The sequence below is a fragment of the Bos grunniens genome, chromosome 16 (genome assembly GCF_055505025.1).
Source record: "Bos grunniens cultivar Pamir isolate PY7600 chromosome 16, Bosgru_T2T1.0, whole genome shotgun sequence".
In the NCBI taxonomy this organism is placed as follows: Eukaryota; Metazoa; Chordata; class Mammalia; order Artiodactyla; family Bovidae; genus Bos; species Bos grunniens.
Window position 1 is genome coordinate 46,383,398 of NC_141180.1, and position 23,578 is coordinate 46,406,975.

Here is a 23,578-nt window from a genome sequence, read left to right on the forward strand (position 1 = left end):
TCCTAAGCCTCACTTGACTTCATAGTCCAGGATGTCTGGTTCTAGGTGAGTGATCAGACCATCGTGGCTATCTGGATCATTAAGTTCTCTTTTGTATAGTTCTTCTGTGTATTCTTGCCACCTCTTCTTAATATCTTCTACTTTTGTTAGGTTCATACCATTTCTGTCCTTTATTGAGACCATCTTTGCACGAAATGTTTCCTTGGTATCTCTCATGTTCTTGAAGAGCTCTCTAGTCTTTCCCATTCTATTGTTTTCCTCTATTCTTTACATTAATCACTTAGGAAGGCTTTCTTATCTCTCCTTGCCAATCTTTGGAACTCTGTATCCAAATGGTATATCTTTCCTTTACCGCTTTTCCTTTCACTTCTGTTCTTTTCTCAGATATTTGTAAGGCCTCCTCAGACAACCAATAAATGACAAGTCCAGATTTCTAACACAAGTCTATATGACATCAAGTATAAGCTCCTAAATACTATGCTAATTACTATTCTAATTATCATTAAGAAGCAATGCATTCAAAGAAGCTCCTGCCTTGCTTGTATTCTGTAAAGAAAGGTAGAAGACAGATTCCTTACAATGAATTTTGTCTGCTGTAAATAAAACAAAGGCACCAGTCTTTATGCACCCAAGCATAAGCAAAACTGGTAACCATGTTGAGAAGGTGTGAAATGAAAACATACCTGGGTGACAGCAAGGGCACCTTGACTTTTATCTCAGTTATTACCAGATCAGCTTAACCTGCTCTTCTACCGAAAGACCCCACCCTGAAGTATTCACTAGGACAGTCCTTCCCTTTGGCAACAAAAGACCTTACAAAACTTTAAGGTTTTTCAATATTGGCAGCTTCTCAAAGGGTGGAAATGAAAGCCAGAATAATATAAAGTTTTCTTTGGAGAAGTTAATAAAATACACTTGTTAAGGTTACCTGAAATTAACAGATACAACCATACCTACTTGTACAACTAGGCTTTGGAATAATTATAAACCAGAAAACCTAAGTAAAAAAGCCTCAATAAGCATAAAAATCTCAAATTATTTTTGAGATCTCTAATTAAGGAGCAAGCAGTTAAAAAAATTACTGTGTAAAATTTCCAAGTTGGAATGGGAGCAGCCTGTATTAATTTTAAAATTTATAAATGCCCCTATTCTCATAGTTAGGCATGTATATTCCTTTTAAGTTTTGGAAACCTAATCCATGAATGTGAAAATAGAAAAATCTATGATGAATGAATATAGCTTTCTTGAATTCAAATAACTGTTGGTAAGAATCACACTTAGAATGCGATAAAATGAACACAGCATCCCCTCCTTCTTTTTTAATAATGTGGCTAAAAGAAAATCAGAATATAAAATTAAAAATAGAGGTGTTATCAAAAGAATGAAACTGGACTTCTATCATGCACGACTCACAAAAATTAACTCAAAATGGATTAGAGACTTAAATGTAAGATCTGCAACTGTCAAACTCTCTGGAGATAACATAGAAAAAATCATCCTGACATTGGTCTGGCCAATGATTTTTTTTTTAATATGACACCAAAAGCCAGGCAACAGAAACAAAATAAACAAGTGGGTCAGCATCAAACTAAAAAGCTTCCTTTCACAAAGAAAACAATCAACAAAATGGAAAGGCAACCTAAAGAATGGGAGAGAATATTTGCAAACCATATATCCAATAAAATACATAAATAAGAAACTCACACAACTCAGTTAAAAAAAAAAACAAAACTAATAACCTGAATAAAAAATAGGCAAAAGACCTGAATAGAGATTTCTCTAAAGAAGACATATAAATTGTTAACAGGTACCAATCAAGATTGCTGGGAGAAATATCAATAATCTTAGATATGCAGATGACACAACCTTTATGGCAGAAAGTGAAGAAGAACTAAAGAGCCTCTTGATGAAAGTGAAAGAGCAGAGTGAAAAAGTTGGCTTAAAACTCAACATTCCGAAAACTAAGATCACGGCATCCATTCCCATCACTTTATGGCAAACAGATGGGGGAACAGTGGAAACAGTGAGAGACTTTATTTATTTATTTTTTTGGTTCCAAAATCACTGCAGATGGTGACTGCAGCCATAAAATTAAAACACACTTGCACCTTGGAAGAAAAACTATGATCAACCTAGACAGCATATTAAAAAGCAGAGACGTTATTTTGTCAACAATGGTCCGTCTGGTCAAAGCTATGGTTTTTCCCATAGTCATGTATGGATGTGAGAGTTGGACCATAAAGAAAGCTGAGCGCTGAAGAATTGATGCTTTTGAACTGTGGTGTTGGAGAAGACTCTTGAGAGTCCCTTGGACTGCAAGGAGATCCAACTAGTCCATCCTAAAGGAAATCAGTCCTGAATATTCATTGGAAGGAGTGATGCTGAAGGTGAAACTCTGATCCTTTAGCTACCTGATACAAAGAACTGACTCATTTGAAGAGACCCTGATGCTGGGAAAGATTAAAGGCAGGAGGAAAAGGGGACAACAGAGGGTGAGATGATTGGATGGCATCACTGACTCTATGCACATGACTTTGAGTAAGCTCTGGGAATTGGTGATGGTCAGGGAAGCCCGGCATGCTGCAATCCATGGGGTCACAAAAAGTCAGACATGACTCAGTCACTGAACTGAACTGAAGTGAACCTGAAAAGATGCTCAACACTGCTAATCATGAAGGAAATTAAAATCAAAACCACAAGGAGATGTCACTTCATGCATTAAGATGGCTCTTATAAAAAAGCTAAGAGATAGGTGTTGGTGAGGATGTAGAGAAAGGGGAACCTTTTTGTACTGTTGGTTGGACTGTAAATTGGTACAACCACTATGGAAAACAGTATGGAGGTTTCTAAAAATAAACGTAAAAAAAATAAAATAAACTAAACATAAAATAAAGCCAACATATGATTCAGCAGTCCCACTTCTGGGTACATATCCAAAAGAAACAAAAATCAATATCTTAAGAGATATCTGCACTTCCATGTTCATTGTTGCAGTATTCACATTAACAAAGATATATCAAACCTAAGAGTCTGTTAGTGGATGACTGGAGAAAGAAGATGTGTGCATGCATACATACACACACACACACACACAATGGAATGTGTTACTCGGCCATGAGTAACTGTTACTCAGTCTGCTGAGTAACAGCAGACTGCTACTTGCAACCACACAGATGAACCTAGAGGACATTATTCTGACTGAAATAAGCCAGAGTGAGAAAGACAAATACTATGTTGTCTCACTTAACTCTGGAACCTAAAAGAAAGAAATAAATAAAAAGTCAAATTCATAGTAACAGAGTAGAACAATAGGTACCAGGGACTGGGGGAGTGTGTTTGGGAGAAATAGGGGGATGGTGGTCAAAGGGTGCAACCTTTCAGTTATAAGATGCGTCCATATGTGCTAAGTCACTTCAGTTGTGTCCGACTCTTTGTGACCCTATGGACTGTAGCCCTCCAGGCTCCTCTGTCCATGGGATTCTCCAGGCAAGAATACTGGAGTAGGTTGCCATGCCCTCCTCCTGGGGATCTTCTGGACTCAGGGATTCAAACCTTGTTTCTTATGTCTCCTGCATTGGCATGCAGGTTCTTTACCCCTATCGCCTGGGAAGTCCTCGGTGATGAGTAAGTTCTAAAGCAGGAGGCAGAACCCTCTCAGACTTCAGACAATGCTGTGAAATACAAAGATGTAGTAATCAAAATGGTGTGGCACTGGCACAAAAACACAGAACTCAGAAATAAACCCACACACCTAGAGTCGATTAATCTTTGACAAAGGAGGTAAGTATATACAATGGGAAAACGTCTCTTCAGCAAGTGATGTTGGGCAAATTGGACAGGTACTTGTGAATCAAAACACAAAAATCACACCATACACAAAAATAAACTCAAAAGGGCTTAACAACGTAAATATGACATGGCACCATTAAACTCCTAGAGGAAATCATAGGCAAAACATTCTCTGAGATAAATTATACCAATGTTTTCTTAGGTCAGTCTCCCAAGGCAGTGGAAATAAAAGCAAAAATTAAAAAATGGGACCTAATCAAATTTACAAGCTTTTGCACAGTAAAGAAAACCATAAACAAAATGAAAAGAATGAGAGAAAATACTGGCAAATGATGCAACCAACAAGAACTTAATCTCCAAAATATAGCTCATAAAACTTTATAGCTCATAAAACTTAATTTCCAAAAAAATTGCTCATAAAATTCAATAACAACAGCAATGAAAAAAAAAACAATTTAAAAATGGGCAGAAGACCTAAATATACATTTCCCCAAAAAGAAATTCAGATGGTCAATGAAAAGATGCTCAACACCACTAATTACTAGAGAGTTCAAATCAAAACTACATTTGAGGTACCACCTCACACCACTCAGAGTGGACATCATTAAAATATCTACAAATAACAAACGCTGGAAAGGTATGGAGCAAAGGGAATCCTCCTATACTGTTCACAGGATGTATGAACTGTAACGTATGAATGTAAGCTGGTGTAGCCACTATGGAAAACAGTATGGACGTTCCTCAGAAAACTAAAAATAGAATTGCCATATGATCCAGAAATCCCACTCCTGGGCATATATACCCAGACAAAACAATAATTCAAAAAATGTCATGCATTCCTATGCTCATAGCAGCACTGTTCACAATAGACAAAACATGAAAACAACCTAATGCCCACCAATAGATGAGTGGATAAAGAAGATGTGGTACATATATACAAAGGAACAGTACTCAGCCATGAAAAAGAATGACATAATGCCATTTGCAGCAACCATGGCTGCAACTAGATAATATCAACTAAGTGAAGTCAGAAAGAAAAAGACAAATACTATATGATATCACTTGTATGTGGAATCTCAAGAATGACACAAATGATCTTATCTATGAAACAGAAATAGACTCACAGTCATATAGAACAGAGTTGTGGTTGCCAAAGGGGAAGTGGGGTTGGGACAGGGATGGAGTGGAGCAGATGTAAGCTATTATATATAGAATGGATAAACAAGGTTCTACTATATATCACAGGAAACTATATTCAATACCCTATGATAAATCATAATAGAAAAGAATACAAAAAGAATGTACATATATGCATAACTGAATCACTTTGTTGTACAGCAGAAATTAACACAACATTGTAAATCAACCGGACTTCAATTAAAAAATATGAGGAAGTTCTATAGATCTAATGTACAGCATAGTGACTACAGGTAATAATACTGTATTGCACGCTTGAAATTTGGTAAAGACAGTAAATCTTAAGAGTTCTCACCACAAAATAGAAAAAAAAAGATAACCGTGTAAGGTGATTAATTAACCTTAATGTGGTCATCATTTCAGAGCATCAATGTATCAAATCACCACATTGTACCATTTAAATATATATAATTTTATTTGTTGATTGCATGCATGTGCATTCATGTTAAGTCACTTCAGTCGTGTCCGACTCTGTGTGACCCTATAGATGCAGCCCACCAGGCTCCCCCGTCCCTGGGATTCTCCAGGCAAGAACACTGGAGTGGGTTGCCATTTCCTTCTCCAATGCATGAAAGTGAAAAGTGAAAGTGAAGTCGCTCAGTCGTGTCGGACTCTTAGCGACCCCATGGACTGCAGCCTACCAGGCTCCTCTGCCCATGGGATTTTCTAGGCAAGAATACTGGAGTGGAGTGGAGTGGGTGCCATTGCCTTCTCCAACTAATTCACTAGTTTAGTATGCAATAAAATAACAGAGGCTTTGAATAAATTAAGCTGGCTAGTAACAACTAATCAGTTTTCTTCAGTGGTTACTGTTCTTCTATATAGGCAGGATAATTAATTCATGGATGGTCTTTCCGGTCTATCTTCAACTATTCTTACACTACATAATCAATTAGGGACATCTTTTTATAGATATATGAAGAGAACACAGGTAGCTTTACATAAGTTGAGTTTGTTAAATCTATTTGTTATGACAGGGGATTTCTGACAAAAAAAATTGCTCACTGCACACTGAACCCCAGAGAAGTGATGAAATATATATATATATATATTTTATATGCTTGTAAACCTGAATTCAAAATATTTTATCCTAGTTAAAGCCATATTTTCTTTTTCAAGTAATATTTTAGAGTTTTATCAGACTAGTTACTATGAAAAGCTTCAGATCAGATCAGATCAGTTGCTCAGTCGTGTCCGACTCTTTGCGACCACATGAATCGCAGCACGCCAGGCCTCCTTGTCCATCACCAACTCCTGGAGTTCACTGAGACTCACGTCCATCGAGTCAGTGATGCCATCCAGCCATCTCATCCTCTGTCGTCCCCTTCTCCTCCTGCCCCCAATCCCTCCCAGCATCAGAGTCTTTTCCAATGAGTCAACTCTTCACATGAGGTGGCCAAAGTACTGGAGTTTCAGCTTTAGCATCATTCCTTCCAAAGAAATCTCAGGGCTGATCTCCTTCAGAATGGACTGGTTGGATCTCCTTGCAGTCCAAGGGACTCTCAAGAGTCTTCTCCAACACCACAGTTCAAAAGCATCATTTCTTAGGCGCTTAGCCTTCTTCAGAGTCCAACTCTCACATCCATACATGACCACAGGAAAAACCATAGCCTTGACTAGACGAACCTTTATTGGCAAAGTAATGTCTCTGTTTTTGAATATGCTATCTAGGTTGGTCATAACTTTCCTTCTGATCCCCAAATCTGAACCGTTTTGAAAAGTATAAATGATATGTTTAATACACATAATTGTGAATTTTCATTTCTTGTTTTACAACAGGTTATTAAACAATCATGGAGAAATAAAATATAATTAATGTTTTATTTTTAAAATAGTTATTAAGGAAAATGAAAGTGCGATATTCTTATTTCAGATATTAAAGTTCTGACTTCAATGAGTAAGATTTAATCACAAGGAAATGCCAATTAAATATTTACTGTTTGGCAAATTCTTTGTGGTGAGGAAGCCAAAATGATCTGAAAATGCCAAAAGAATGCTCATTAGGATTCCTGGATGCAACTAGAGATTATCATATTAAGTGAAGGAAGTCAGAAAGAAAAAGACAAATAGCACATGATATCACTCTCATGCAGAATCTGGACTATGACGCAAACGACCCTATCTATGCAATGGACACCTACCGCCGCAGAGAACAGGCCTGCGGTTGCCGAGGCAAGGGCAGGGGAGGGGAGGAAGGATGGATTCAATTAACTTCCAACCTCAGAAACTCCTTCACAGCTGACGTTGCTCATGGCTAGTCTTACACTGACCTGTCTTTTGTGAACTATTCAGGACAAACCTTCCTGGAACTTTACCAAAAGCCTAGGAACTCTCCCTAAAAAAATAAAAGATACCCCAAAGCAAAGTATTCCAACACAAATTTCAAATGGTTCATCAAAATATTTCTGTTATTAATAATTTCTGTTAATAATAAATTTCTGACATTTATTATATGTCGTTCACAGGCTTACAGTCTGCATAGCAAATTCAGAATATATATATATATATATATGTATTTTTCTATAAATCAGTAAAAACTCTTTATAAGTGAGAGTTCAGTTAGTAAAGATACAGCAAAATGAAGAAATTTATTTCATAATTATCCTCAGTGTTCAGAAAGTGTGAAGCAAATTGTAAAGTGACCAAACAAATGATGGTCTCCTGCAGAATTACCTTAAAAGTCGTGAATAAGGCAGTGACTCATAGACTCCTACCTCTGACTATATTATTTCAAACAATATATGTAGCACAAAGAGAATGTCCATCTAATGGTCAAGAGAAAACCAGAAATCCAATGTTTGTTCTGATAAGAAGTGGCTCTTCTCTCTAATCATATCACTGAAGTGTTTACAGAGGGAAAGATTCTTCTTTCTAGTTAATTATCATCTAATGGCCAGTAGAGTACTTTGCATAAGCTAATATGCAACAACACTATTTTAAAAATCCCAGAAGAATTGATTAATTAGTTCTCTCATTTAAAGGCTTTAATCAGTCTGTTTTTCAAAGGACAAACAAGAAGTGTACTAAGTGTGTTGATTATAAATAAATTGTGTATAAAGAAATCAGGTACTAATCTAAATAGAATTGAATGTACTGGAACAGAACACCCAGAGGTAGAGTACCATGTCAACCTTGGCCTTACCCTTTGATTTCAAGGCTTCTAATACCTTTGAATCAGCTGTTACATCACTCACTAGCTTGATTTCAATACTTTGAGAAGTCAGTTGGAGCAACTTTTCGAAAAGACGTTGACCCTAGAAAAAACATTCAGAACCAAAGTCAGAAAACCTAAAATTATGCTGTTTTAAATAGGAATAAATAAACATTGAAAATTAAAACCATTCATTCAAATTTTAAAAGGCAAGCACTTCAGCACTTGGTATTCATGGAAATTTTTTTCAAAAGAGTTTATAGAAATAGAGAGTAGCACAAACACAGATTACATTGTTTTTTTGAGTACTGTGCAACTCAATTATTGCAATAATCATTTCAATGCTACAATGCAAATCTATTCTTTTTTTTTACTTTTTCATGAACTCTTAAGTATCTACACATGAAGAGGCAGAGAATATTAAACAGTTGTGACTGGGCCCAGAAAGACCCAGATTCCAGCTGATTTTCCAATTTACAAATTGTTTCTTAATTCACTTTCTTCCTTAGTGAAATGTTGATAATATTAATATTTACTTTAAAGTGTCTTTGTGAGGATTAAGGGTTAGTAGTAGGTAAGTGTTAGCCATTATGGGTGGAATCATGACTACTTATCCAGTGTTAGTCGCTCAGTCATGTTCAACTCTTTGTGACCCCACGGACTGGAGCCCGCCAGGTTTCTCTTGGGGCTCAGCTGGTAAAGAATCTGCCTGTAATGTGGGAGACCTGGGTTCAATACCTGGGTTGAGAAGATTCGCTGGAGAAGGGAAAGGCTACCCACTCCAGTATTCTGGTCTGGAGAATTCCCATGGGGTCACAAAAAGTTGGACACAACTGAGTGACTTTCACTTTCACTACTTGTCAGGGATTTACCTAAATTCTATACTTTCTCATTTCAAATTTATGTTTTATTGAATTCAACTAGAAATCTATAATTATTACCCTAGCCTAAAAAAAACTGAAAAAAATAAAGGTTTTCTTTATTAGATTTCACAAACATAATTTTTATAGTAAAAATAAATTTTTTTTTACTCAATCTCAGGGAGACTGCATAGTGGTGGGTTCATTACATCATCGCAGGTGAGTGGATTGCAACATTATCCTGCTTATTTTCTCTTTTCATAGACTCCAAAGTGTTTTCATAGACTCCTTCTCCTTATCATAAGAGGGAACTGGTATTCCTTTATTGGTTTTTCAGGTTTGTGTTATTCGGCCACAAACTCAAATGCCCTTATAGGCTAAACAGGCAACAAGGCTTTGGTCTTTATGGCCCCCAAGTGGTAAAGTTTTATCTTGCTTTGATTAGAATAGAGTATTGATAATGATTATGGAGAAAGAATTTGAAGACTGAGAAGGTAAATGGATGGAATGTAAATGCAGAGCGGTGATTCTTGCAATTGGGACTTAGAAAAGAAAGAGACCAAAGATCAAAACCCTAAAGCTTTGGAATGTGAAGGAGCAAAGGGCTGGTATGCCTGGGCTAGGGTGCCAGCTGACTGCCAGGAGGAGTGTCTGGCATAATCCAGCCATCTCCTGCCTGGAGCTGGTGCAGTATAGCCTAAGATCCGAAATCCCCAGATGTTAGAGGATGGAGGAGTTGCACCCTGTGCCAGGCATGGAAGTTTCCTTTTTTGTCTAACCATGCTGGTAAAGGTTGCTCCAAGTGTAACTCATCAAAAGTGACCAACTTTGGGCTTCCCTGGCAGCTCAGTGGTAAAGAATCCACCCGCCAATGTAGGAGACACGACTTTGATCCCTGGTCGGGAAAGATCACCACAGAATGAGCCTTGTTTGAGAGCCCAGGAACCACAACTATTGAACCCACGTGCCACAGCTACTGAAGCCTGCATGCCCTGGAGCCCACCCTCTTCAACAAGAGAAGTTACTGCAATCAGAAGCCAGCACACAGCAACTAGAGAGTAGCCTCCATTTCCCCCAAGTAGAGAAAAGCCTGCATGCAGCAATGAAGACTCAGCACAGCCAAAAATAAATAAATAAATAAAATTATGAGAAACAAATAAGCCTGAAAAAAAAGTGACCAAATTACTCTACATGCAGACAGAACCTGGGAGGCAGCCTCCCCACAAAGTAGGTCTTCCTATAAGGGATGTTGAATGAGGGCATTAGGTAGTTGCAAATTGCTTTTTAAATAAAGAAGTAAGAGGGGAGAGGGAGAGAGAGAGAAAGAGATATAAGGAGGCAGAGGGAGACAGATAGGGAAGAAACAGTTGCTGATTTGCTGATTTCAGGGTCTATATAAATTTCAAATTTACTATGGAGAAGTGAGGGCTTGGCAGTGAGAGGCTCCGACACTGGATTTAAGGGAAGATGCCCTTGGTGGGACTTTGTGGGGCTTTCTGCCGAGCTGCTTGCCACCAGCATGACCTCCTCTCTTTTAGCTGTGTCACTCTGCCAAGTTGCTATACTCTTGTCACACACCCTTGAAGGCTGGCTGATGTCTGCATAGCCCAGATTTCTAGAGTCTAGACCTACGGTCATCTCACAGTCACATAAATGTTTGTATTTTTCACTTTCACACGGGGAAAGGGCATATGTACTTTGCGTGTTCTGTGAGTCCCCATGGTTAGTGAGCCAGTATTTTTAAACAAACTTTTTTTGTTGTTGTTGTTCTTAGTTAACAATATATTTAGCAAAAACAAAACACAGGAGATCTTCTAACCTATCTGTATTTCTGGCTGTGTGCCTTAAAGTGATTCCCACTGTGTGATTTTTGTGAGATTTAAAATGAAGACCAGAACTCTCAAACATGAATGAAAATTGAAACTCCAAAAGCTACAGATAGTGGCAGACTATCATTAAATAAACCTTATTTTTACTTCCCTGATAACTCAGGGAAGCCCTTTTCCCTCAGCCGTGTCTGACTCTTTGCGACCCCATGGACAATACAGTCCATGGAATTCTCCAGGCCAGAATATTTGATGGGGTAGCTTTTCCCTTCTCCAGGGATCTTTCCAACCCAGGGATTGAGCCCATTACCACATGAGCCACCAGGGAAGCCCAAGAATACTGGAGTGGGTAGCCTATCATATGTGCTGATTACTTACACCAAGGATTCTTAAAATTTTTAATTATAGTGCTCACTTGTAATGAACTTGTGCTGGGGTAGAATTTCTATGCCTGGGCTTGAGGCAGAACTTCTATTAAATTTCTTCTGCTTTCAGTGTCTTACCTCCCAGTCCACACGTTTTTGCTAAGACATTCAAAATATAATTACTTCAAAAGGTATTAAACACTTATTCTATGCTGAGATCTGCAGTAAGGACTATTGCTTTCTGAGTTAAATTTACTCACCATGTTTTCTTAAAGAAATAACAAAAGCCCCTTTGGCTTTTAAACATCAGTAGTTTAAAGACTTTCTCTTTCTGGTGAGAAACATCAGCCAACATTTTAAACTCAAATAAATCATCTTGAAGATAGCTAGTGGCTCAGGCACATTGACCTACTTTAAGCCTTTTTTTTTTTTTTTAATATCTGCTAAAACCTTATGATAGACAGTACGGTCCTGGAGAGGGAGGGAGTGGTACCCCAAGGACAGAGATCCAGTTCAGCCCCTCTGTGACTCTGAAGAGACTGCTTAACCCAAGAGAATAGAAGTTATAAATCCTGCCAATTTCTGTTGACCCAAAACAACTCATGGGCAGGATAAAATTCCACAATAAAATGTGAAGGGGAAAAAACAAAAATACCGAAGAGAAATCAGAATAAAGTCATGCTCTGTAAGATTAATTCTGGAGATAATATAGAATATGGCAATGGTTTTCAAATTTAACAGTTAAACTTTTCATTTAAATGAAAACTTAAGCTAAGCATCTCCATCAATCCATCTCTGTCCTCTTGTGCATTTCCCCAGGGATCCACAGAAAACAACTGTAAAAAAACCACTGAACTTTACCCCTTTATCATTCTGAGGTATGATGCAGAATCATTAGAATACTGAAATTGAGAATGTCAGAGCTGGAAGATACCTTTGAGATCAATGATCTACCAATCTCCTCACTTTATAGATAAGGATACTCCCGAAGAAATTTAAGTGATATGCTGATTTTCTATATGCTGATTTACTATAATTTTCTCTACATGACCATTTTATGTTAAAGAGGTATTCTTTCTTTCAGAAGGGGTATTCTGAAAGAAAGTTACATCCAAGTCTCTTCCTCTCCTTTCCCTCCCAGCTCCAGTATATCTAACTCCTCTGAACTAAGCAATTCTGGGGCTGGAAGGCATTTAATAACCAGCAGAGTCAGGTTCTGGATACCAACATGTATGCAGAGTCAGTCTCTGTCTAACATGAGTGACCCAGTGGTCCTGTTCTCCAGGAGACTACACAGGAGCTGGGGCAAATCTCAAGGCCTGGGGCTGGGAATGTGAAGTATTACAGCGGGTGGCGGCGGGGAGGGAAGATGTTCTTCAGTTGACCTGTGATAGACAGGTTAACCATCTAATACAGCCCCTCCTTCACCTGAAAGAAAGCCATTAATAAGCTGATAAAATCAAACACTAACACACTTAACAGGATCCATCAAGAGAGATGCTTGGACACAATGGGCACTGGCCACTCAGGAAGACAGGAGGTGGAGCTAAGACACATACAAGCACTCAAAGACAGTCAGACATGGCTGGACTAACACTCTATAATTTTAGAGCTAAATTAGAAAAGTAATTAAAGAATACTGTTGAGACCCAAATCAGTGGCCCAAAGATGAAATGGAAGAAATATATCAAAGCACAGACAAGCAGGCACACACACATACATGGAAACATATGGTGACAAGGGGAGGAAAGGGAGATGGATAAATTGATATATATCATGTGGCTAGGGCTTCCCAGGTGGTGCTAGTGGTAAAGAACCCACCTGCCAATGCAGGAGACATGAGAGGTGCAGGTTCAATCCCTGGATCGGGAAGATCCCCCTGGAGGAGGGCATGGCAACCCACTCCAGTATTCTTCCCTGGAGAATCCCATGGACAGAGGAGCCTGGTGGGCTACAGTCCATGGGGTCACAAAGAGTCAAACACAACTGAAGTGATTAGCTCACACCCACGCATCATGTGGCTAATAGGTGTATTGGAAGAGAAAAAGAGACAAAAAGAAGGGGTTTGCAATAAAAGAAGAAAAAAATGTGTCTAACTTGAGAAAAGAAATAGATTTATGTGTCAAAAAGATAATTGAAGACAGAGGCAAATATAATGTGGAAAGTCACATATAGGCACATTCTGTAAAATTAATCAACACCAAGGAAAGAGAGGAATTCTTAGAAACTCCTGGCCCAAAATAAAACAAAACAAAAAGGTAACTATTAAGGAAAATGGATCAGATTAGCATGGAGCTAAATGTTGGCAACACTAAACCAGCATTTGGTGGTGAGAGACTATGGAAGAAAAAGGGTGATGCCTAGGAGTGTTTTACCTAGTCAAGAATTTTACTGCCGGCATGAAGGAAAAAATATTTTCAGATATATACAGGTTTAGAGACTGTATTACTATATAACCCATATGGGGAACATATGCAATGAAGGGCTCTAACCAAATAGTAAATAACACTAAAACCAAGAAAGAAGACGATGGGAAGAAATAATTGGTTAGCAGTGTGATATGGATATGTGTTTGATGTATTTGCTAATTAAGAATTCTTAGAAGAGACACATTTTAGGAGAAGGCCTACTAAGAATCTATTACATGCATTCCTTGTAGGGGTGTTATTACCCTAAAGGGGCTAACAATTGATTCTTTCCTGTGTGAGAGTAGAGATGTATGTGAAAATGAAAGTTACACTTTTTATTAATAAAACACAGATACACATACAGTAAATATGCAATATATCTGTGGTATTAAATTTCTTGGTGGAAAGGATTAGGGAAAAAAAATGTCTAAGAAGAACAAGCCTACCTGGCTAGCAAACATAAAGAGATGTTTATGTCAACAAGCAAAGCACAATGCAAAGCAATAAGGAGATCTCTCTTTGTACTCAAAGAGATTGAGAAGTAATTTATGAGGGGCAGCATATTCTCTTGTCACCAATTTTGGGAAAGAGTACTCTAACATACTGCTTTTCTTCCACTCAGGAATCTCATATCTAGAGGCCCATCCCAAAGAAACAAAGGCACCAAAACATGTGTGTGTTTACTTACGATTATATAAGTACAAACACACACAGAGCATAAAAAGTTTAAATCAGGACTTTCCTGGTCATCCAGTGGTAAAGAGTCTGCCTGCCAATACAGGGGACACAGGTTTGAGGCCTGGTCCAGGGAGATTCTGTAGGCCTTGGAGCAACAAAGCCCATGCATCACGATTACTGAACAAGCCCTAGAGCCTGTGTTTTGCAACTACTGAAGCCCATGTGCTCTAGAGTCTATGTTCCACGGCAAGAGAAGCCACCGCAAGGAGAAGCCTGTGCACCCCAACTAGAGAGTAGCCCCACTCATTGCAACTAGAAAAAGGCCACATGTAGTGCAACGAAGACCCAGTGCAATCAAAAATTTTTGGCATTACATTTACTGAAAAAAAGTTGTTTACAGTTTAGAACACTTACTAAATATTCTTATTTATCTATTATATTTACTGAAATATACAAAGTCTGCCAGAGGTCTGAACACAGATATGTGACTGACATATATTTGTTAGTGTCAACTTTTACTCTCCAATACTCTCAAGTAGGCCTTAGAAAGCATCACTACGAACAAAGCTAGTGGAGGTGATGGAATTCCAGTTGAGCTATTTCAAATCCTGAAAGATGATGCTGTGAAAGTGCTGCACTCAATATGCCAGCAAATTTGGAAAACTCAGCAGTGGCCACAGGACTGGAAAAGGTCAGTTTTCATTCCAATCCCAAAGAAAGGCAATGCCAAAGAATTGCTGCTCAAAAAATTCTCAAATTTGAGCTCAAAAAGCTCAAATTGCTGCACAATTGCACTCATCTCACATGCTAGTAAAGTAATGCTCAAAATTCTCCAAGCCAGGCTTCAGCAATATGTGAACCGTGAACTTCCAGATGTTCAAGCTGGTATTAGAAAAGGCAGAGGAACCAGAGACCAAATTGCCAACATCTGCTGGATCTTCAAATAAGCCAGACAGTTCCAGAAAAACATCTCTTTCTGCTTTATTGACTATGCCAAAGCCTTTGACCGTGTGGATCACAATAAACTGTGGAAAATTCTTCAAGAGATGGGAATACCATACCACCTGACCTGCCTCCTGAGAAATTTGTATGCAGGTCAGGAAGCAACAGTTAGAACTGGACATGGAACAACAGACTGGTTCCAAATAGGAAAAGGAGTATGTCAAGGCTGTATATTGTCACCCTGTTTATTTAACTTATATGCAGAGTACATCATGAGAAACGCTGGACTGGAAGAAGCACAAGCTGGAATCAAGATTGCTGGGAGAAACATCAATAACCTCAGATATGCAGATGACACCACCCTTATGGCAGAAAGTGAAGAGGAACTAAAAAGCCTCTTGATGAAAGTGAAAGTGGAGAGTGAAAAAGTTGGCTTAAAGCTCAACATTCAGAAAACGAAGATCATGGCATCTGGTCCCATCACTTCATAGGAAATAGATGGAGAAACAGTGGAAACAGTGTCAGACTTTATTTTTGTGGGGCTCCAAAATCACTGCAGATGGTGACTGCAGCCATGCAATTAAAAGACGCTTACTCCTTGGAAGGAAAGTTATGACCAACCTAGATAGCATATTCAAAATCAGAGACATTACTTTGCCAACAAAGGTCCATCTAGTCAAAGCTATGGTTTTTGCAGTGGTCATGTATGGATGTGAGAGTTGGACTGTGAAGAAAGCTGAGTGCCAAAGAATTGAGGCTTTTGAACTGTGGTGTTGGAGAAGACTCTTGAGAGTCCCTTGGACTGCAAGGGGATCCAACCAGTCCATTCTGAAGGAGATCAGCCCTGGGATTTCTTTGGAGGGAATGATGCTAAAGCTGAAACTCCAGTATTTTGGCCACCTCACGCGAAGAGTTGACTCATTGGAAAAGACTCTGATGCTGGGAGGGATTGGGGCAGGAGGAGAAGGGGACGACAGAGGATGAGATGGCTGGATGGCATCACTGACTCGATGGACGTGAGCCTGAGTGATCTCCGGGAGTTGGTGATGGACAGGGAGGCCTGGTGTGCTGCGATTTATGTGGTCTCAAAGAGTCGGACACGACTGAGCGACTGAACTACTCTCAAGACAAAGCAGAGTGTCTTTTGAGCAAACTCATTTACTGGATGTATGCTATGTACCAGGGACCTTAATACGTGTAGGAGATACATGATAAAAAGAAAATACAGCCCGATGTGTCAGATGGTAGGTGGACAAGGTACAGGCCTAGAGGAAATACAGCAAGAACACTAATAACCCAGTCTGAGACATGCAAGGAAAGTTCCCTCAAAAGGAAGAAGAAAGAAAAAATACTCTGGGTGGAGGTCTGTGGCAGGGACCTAAGTAGGAGCACATCACGAAGGGTCTGGTAAGCCTGGGCAGAGCATCTACACATCGTCTGAAAAGAAGTATGGACCCCTGCAAGATTTTACCTAAAGAAGGGCATAGTCAAATTTTTGTTCTGAAAGAAAACTCTTGACTCTAAACTGGAGAAGGACTACAGGGCAAGCCTGAAGGCTGAAAGGGAAATTAGAAGGTTAGTGTGAGATAATGTGACCTGAGCTACAGCAGAGTTAAAGTCAAAAAAGAAAAAAAAAAGGGGGGGCGGGGAATGATCTCAGGTATTATGAGACAGCACAGCAATGAACTGGATGGTTAGGTGTGGGCTGAAGAAAAGAGTAGAGTTGGGGATGGTGGCCAGAGACTTTGGCTGCTCTCAGAACATGCCAATGGAATATAGAATTCCTGATGTGAAGCCACAAGATGTTGGCCATTACATCAGTTCACAAATGTCTTGTGGTCATGGATCAATCATAGCTTTGGGAACTCAGTGTCACAGACCCAACAACTTAGCTGAGAATGCCCACTTTTTGGGTGATGAGCAACAACGATTACCTGCTTGATAACAGCAAAGAGTATCTGCTATGTAGGCATGCTGGCTGCCAGTCCAGGATCCATCCCATTAAGAGATTTAATTATTCAGAAGAGTTAATCATCAAGGCCTTGCCTAATGATAGTTATTCACAATTACGCACCCCTTAGATATGAACAAAGCCATCCCCATCAGGGACAGATGAAGAGAGATGAATAGGCTCATCATACCAGTAAAGGGCCAGGAAATTGCAAGGAATTAGTATCAGGAGAATAATACTTATTACAGGGACCTGAGCAGCTGGATTCCTACAGTACTAGGAAGTAGCTTTAAGGCTGCTCCAGAGTCCAGTCTGGCTGCAAAAGGTGGGTGGACAACATGAAATCTTGGTAGAGCATTCAGCAGTATGGGCAAGAGTGTGGATGGCACTGCAGGAGACGGTGGCCTGTGATGTGACTGGGGTGAGGGAGGAATACCAAGATGTGCCCAACACTGCAGCTCTTCCACAATCACTTCTCAGCCAGCAGAGAGCCCCGCAGAGAATGGAAGCAAAATTCCTTCAAGTCCTCTCTCCCAGTGGTCCCAGCTTAACTAGGTAGCAAGCATGAGAGTTTTCTACATGTTCCCTCAAAACCCGATTGTTTTAAGAAACTAGTTCAGACTAGTCCTGTAACCCTATTTCTAAGAATGGATACCGAGTGAATGAGCAAAAAGAAAACAATGGTTTGCACAGAAATATTAACTGCAGGAGAATTCATTTCCAAAAAAAGAAATAGCTTAAATGTTCAATAATAGAGAAATAGTTATATATGTTTAATCTGGTATGTATTTGTATATTATCTGGAATTTGTATATTAGGCAGCCAATTTAAAACAATGTTTACCAGGGTTTCTAATAGCATGGAAAGATATTTATGGTGTGACATTAAGTTCAAAATTAAGATACAAGTTTCTTTATATGAGCCTGTGTATATAATTATGCATAAAATAACCATTACAAAATGTTTGCTGATGATCACATGGATGATTTTGTTCTCTTTTATTTCTCTGTAATTTCCAGGTTTTTTTTTTTTTTTTTTTTTTTTTATAGTAAGGAACTATTAGTATTCCATGGGGTCACAAAGAGGTGGACACGACTGAGTGACTGAACAACAACAAAATTAACATTCTAATGGGAAAAAAAATCCAACCTATTCTTTTTTAAAAGAAATTTCCAAAAACATAAATTGACCTTAGGAAAGTGAAAGTCTAGAGAGAAAACAGCATATAGGCAAACAAAACTAAGATAAGACAATTTAAAAGAAAAGTTATTATTTAATGAAAACATTAATAATTGAGAAGAATCTCTTTGAATTCATGATTTATTCATGTCTCTTTGATTGGATTCTAAAAGAATCAAAGAGGTTAAACTCTTGCTAATCATAGTGTTTATGAGTTTATATCTTAATGATGATTTCCCTTGGAAATATACTGGAAAGCAAGCAAGAATATAATTAGAATTATTCAACAGATGGGGAGGTAAAAGCACAGAGAAGCAGCAGGAATTCACTAAGAAACAGAGAGGACCAGAATGAGTCCCACATTTGTAGAAATTAAATTCCTCTTTTAATTTTACATGGTAATCATGTTGGATTCTAGCATAGTATAAAGCACCCAGTGAGAACTCATTATTTGTTACTATAATTAAACTGACTTGAACCAGATTTGTAGTGTGTACCCAAATAAGTCATTGTGAACAACATTCATGAATTTAGTAATAAACACTAAATAGGCGATAAATGGTCAAAGACTATTCTATGCCCTTTATGCACATTAACTAATTTAATCTACACAACCACCTATGAGATAGGTTCTGTTATCACCTTGATTTTGCTGACGAGAAAACTGAGGCCCAGAGAGTTCAGCATCTAACTCAAAGTCACACAGCCAATGAGTGGACAAAAAGAAATATAAGCGGTACTCCTGACTCTACAATCTGTCTACCACTGATAACTGCCTATCACTCATTGTCTCGAGACAGAATTCTGACTTATGCATTTCAAAACAACCTCCTGGATCATTAAACTTTCAAACATGCTACTTCCTAAATTGAGCAAATACTGTTATATTTTTAAAATCATAGTTTTTCAAAATTAAACATCATGGTTCACTGTAGACCAGTAACTAATTGATTTCATATAAATACATCTCTTTAAGAAAGCCCAGAGATAAATCCATCCACCTATGGACACCTTATCTTTGACAAAGGAGACAAAAATATACAGTAGAGAAAAGGCAATCTCTTTAACAAGTGGTTCTGGGAAAACTGGTCAACCACTTGTAAAGAATGAAACTAGAAAACTTTTTAACACCATACATAAAAATAAACTCAAAATGGATTAAAGATCTAAATGTAAGACCAGAAACTATAAAACTCCTAGAGGAAAACATAGACAAAACACTCTCTGACATAAATCACAGCAAGATCCTCTATGACCCACCTCCCAGAGTAATGGAAATAAAAGCAAAAATAAACAAATGGGGCCTAATTAAACTTAAAAGCTTTTGCACAATGAAAGAAACTATAAGCAAGGTGAAAAGACAGCCTTGAGAATGGGAGAAAATAATAGCAAATGAAGCAACTGACAAAGAACTAATCTCAAAAATATACAAACAGCTCATGCAGCTCAATACCAGAAAAATAAATGACCCAATCAAAAAATGGGCCAAAGAACTAAACAGACATTTCCCCAAAGAAGACATACACATGGCTAACAAACACATGTAAAGATGCTCAACATCACTCATTATCAGAGAAATGCAAATCAAAATCACAACGAGGTACCATCTCACGCCGGTCAGAATGACTGCTATCAAAAAGTCTACAAACAATAAATGCTGGAGAGGGTGCGGAGAAAAGGGAACCCTCTTACACTGTTGGTGAGAATGCAAACTAGTAGAGCCACTATGGAGAACAGTGTGGAGATTCCTTAAAAACCTGGAAATAGAACTACCATACGACCCAGCAATCCCACTGCTGGACATACGCTCTGAGGAAACCAGAATTGAAAGAGACAGGTGTACCCCAGTGTTCATCACAGCACTGTTTACAACAGCTAGGACATGGAAGAAACCTAGATGTCCATCAGTAGACAAATGGATAAGAAGGTTGTGGTACATATACACAATAGAATATTACGCAGCCATTAAAAAGAACACATTTGAATAAGTTCTAATTCAGTTCAGTTCAGTTCAGTTGCTCAGTCGTGTCCGACTCTTTGCAATCCCATGAACCACAGCACACCAGGCCTCCCTGTCCATCACCAACTCCAAGAGTCCACCCAAACCCATGTCCACTGAGTCAATGATGTCATCCAACCTCATCCTATGTTGTCCCCTTCTCCTCCTGCCCTCAATCTTTCCCACCATCAGTGTCTTTTCAAATGAGTCAGCTCTTCGCATCAGGTGGACAAAGTATTGGAGTTTCAGCTTCAACATCAGTCCTTCCAATGAACACCCAGGACTGATCTCCTTTAGGATGGACTGGCTGGATTTCCTTGCAGTCCAAGGGACTCTCAAGAGTCTTCTCCAACACCACAGTTCAGAAGCATCAGTTCTTCAGCGCTTAGCTTTCTTTATAGTCCAACTCTCACATCCATACACGACGAATGGAAAAACTGTAGCCTTGACTAAATGGACCTTTGTTGACAAAGTAATGTCTCTGCTTTTTAATATGCTGTCTAGGTTGGTCATAACTTTCCTTCCAAGGAGTAAGCGTCTTTTAATTTCATGGCTGCAATCACTATCTGCAGTGATTTTGGAGCCCAGAAAAATAAAGTCAGCCACTGTTTCCACTGTTTCCCCATCTATTTGCCCTGAAGGGATGGGACCGGATGCCATGATCTTAGTTTTCTGAATATTGAGGTTTAAGCCAACTTTTCACTCTCCTCTTTCACTTTCATCAAGAGGCTCTTTAGTTCCTCTTCACTTTCTGCCATAAGGGTGGTGTCATCTGCATATCTGAGGTTATTGATATTTCTCCTGGCAATCTTGATTCCAGCTTGTGCTTCTTCCAGCCCAACGTTTCTCATGATGTACTCTGCATGTAAGTTAAATAAGCAGGGTGACAATATACAGCCTTGACGTACTCCTTTGGAGAAGACCCTTAAGAGTCCCTTGGACTGCAAGGAGATCCAACCAGTCCATCCTAAAGGAAATCAGTCCTGAATATTCACTGGAAGGACTGATGTTGAAGCTGAAAGTCCAATCCTTTGGCCACCTGATGCAAAGAAATGACTCATTGGGAAAGACCCTGATGCTGGGAAAGTTTGAAGGTGGGAGGAGAAGGGGACGACAGAGGATGAGATGGTTGGATGGCATCACCCACTCAATGGGCATAAGTTTGAGTAAGCTCTAGGAGTTGGTGATGGACAGGGAGGCCTGGCATGCTGCAGTTCATGGGGTCACAAAGAGTCAGTCATGACTGAGTGGCTGAACTGAATGAAGTAGATGAAACTGGAGCATATTATATAGCACGGAGTAAGTCAGAAAGAAAAAACCAATACAGTATATCAATGCATATATATTGGAATTTAGAAAGATTGTAATGATGACCCTATATGCGAGACAGTAAAAGAGACACAGATATAAAGAACAGACTTTTGGACTCTGTGGGAGAAGGCGAGGGTGGGATGATTTGAGAGAATAGCATTAAAACATGTATATTGTCATATATAAAATAGATGACCAGTCCAAGTTCGAAGCATGAAATAGGACACTCAAAGCCGGTGCACTGGGACAACCCCGAGGGATGTTATGGGGAGGGAAGTGGGAAGGGGGTTTGGGATGGTGGGGCACATGTACATCCATGGCTGAGTCATGTCAGTGTATAGCAAAAACCACCACAATCTTGTAAAGTAATTAGCCTCCAATTAAAATAAATTTATTAATTTTAAAAAAGAATAAAAAGGGGAAAAAGATTCAGTCATAGCTCATTAATTAGTTTTTTGGTTTCCTCCAGCAAACTCATAGAGAATAGGATTGTTTTGATCAATGAATTTGATAGCTCTACTAATAAGCCCTTGCTAAATCATATTTTCTGGCTTTTCCTAAACAGTCTTGATTTCATAAAACTCCATCATTTTATCCCATAAATTAGCAATCAAGTTGTCCTAGAAATTCAATATTTCAGTGTCTAAACTCATCATCTAGACAGAAAGAAACAAAACCCTTAGCTTAACCATGTATTTTGATTAAATATGAAAATATGATTTTCATGGAACTGTAGACCACACTAGCCCTTAACATGACTGTGATGCAGAGGGAGGTCACTGCCCAGTTTCTTTTAGCACAGAAGCAAACAACCTCCAAAAGATTAACAATACCCAGTGCAAGGTAGAAAAGACAAAATGAGTTTTTCAGGGTGGGAATTAAACTAGCAACCCTCTGGTGACACAGATTAAAATGTATTTTTAATGAGTGCTTCTGTTTCCAGGCAAATGAAAAACAGAAAAAAAGATAGGCTTTCATCATTCTGTTAGTAATGAGCATAGCTCACTCTTGGGTTTCCCAGATGGTGCTAGTGATAAAGAACCTGCCTGCCATTTCAGAAGATGTAAGAGACATGGGTTCAATCCCCGGGTCAGGAAGATCTCCTGGAGGAAAGCACCGCAACCCACTTCAGTATTCTTACCTGGAGAATCCCATGGACAGAGGAGCCGGGGGGGCTACTGTCCACGGGGTCGCAGAGCCAGACACGACTGAAGCGACTTAGCACACACACACAGCTCGCTCTTGTGAAATGGCATGCAGAGAGGACACAGACGTCCAGGGAACACACAGACGTCTCGTGCCATGTTTATCTGTGTCCCTTTTCTGCTGAGCGCGGCCTGCCTGCCACTGGCTATACCGTTCCTTGGTGTATTTTGCTTACGGCTGCAGGATGATATGTAGATGGGCTGCTTTTCAATTATAGTTCCTACTTAGTTACCATTTATGGTTGCCACTTAGGAATTTTCAGACTCTGTTGGTTTAGAAGTAAATATTGTGTTCCTTGAAATAAGAATATTTTCTTTTAAAAATATATTAATGGAAAAAAGTCTCAAAACTGAGCCAACTTTCATGATACTGGATCATCTGAAAAAAATTTTAGTTCACTTGAGTAATTAAGGGGTGGATTTCTTTTTCTTAGCTCAATAAGAAATTGTCTTCTGTGTGCAGTAAGCCAATCAATAACTATATCCCAGCAATTATGAGGGCATGGTAAAACTAAAAGGCCCAAAGGTTAGCCACCTCAAATTTGAAATGTTGGGTAAAATCTTGAATTTTCTATTTCCATTTGAAAGATAAAATAAGGTAGAATTTAAATCAAATGGTCTTTCAGTCAGTACCTTGCTTTGTAGAAATGGTAAAACTTGATGGCCTGGAGAGAACAGGATATGGATCCTTTAAGAACACCCGAAAAGAAAAAGTTG

The 23,578-nt window shown here is 38.9% G+C and overlaps 1 protein-coding gene across 2 annotated transcripts in view; it reads right to left on the reverse strand.

The window, feature by feature from the left end:
* PLD5 (phospholipase D family member 5) overlaps nucleotides 1-23,578 on the reverse strand; it is a 427,217-nt gene that overhangs the window by 123,077 nt on the left and 280,562 nt on the right. For both annotated transcript variants that reach the window (XM_086342686.1, XM_086342687.1), the window contains exon 4: nucleotides 8,129-8,240. In XM_086342686.1, coding sequence (XP_086198812.1) covers nucleotides 8,129-8,240 — 112 coding nt within the window. The remainder of the gene's footprint in view (nucleotides 1-8,128; nucleotides 8,241-23,578) is intronic.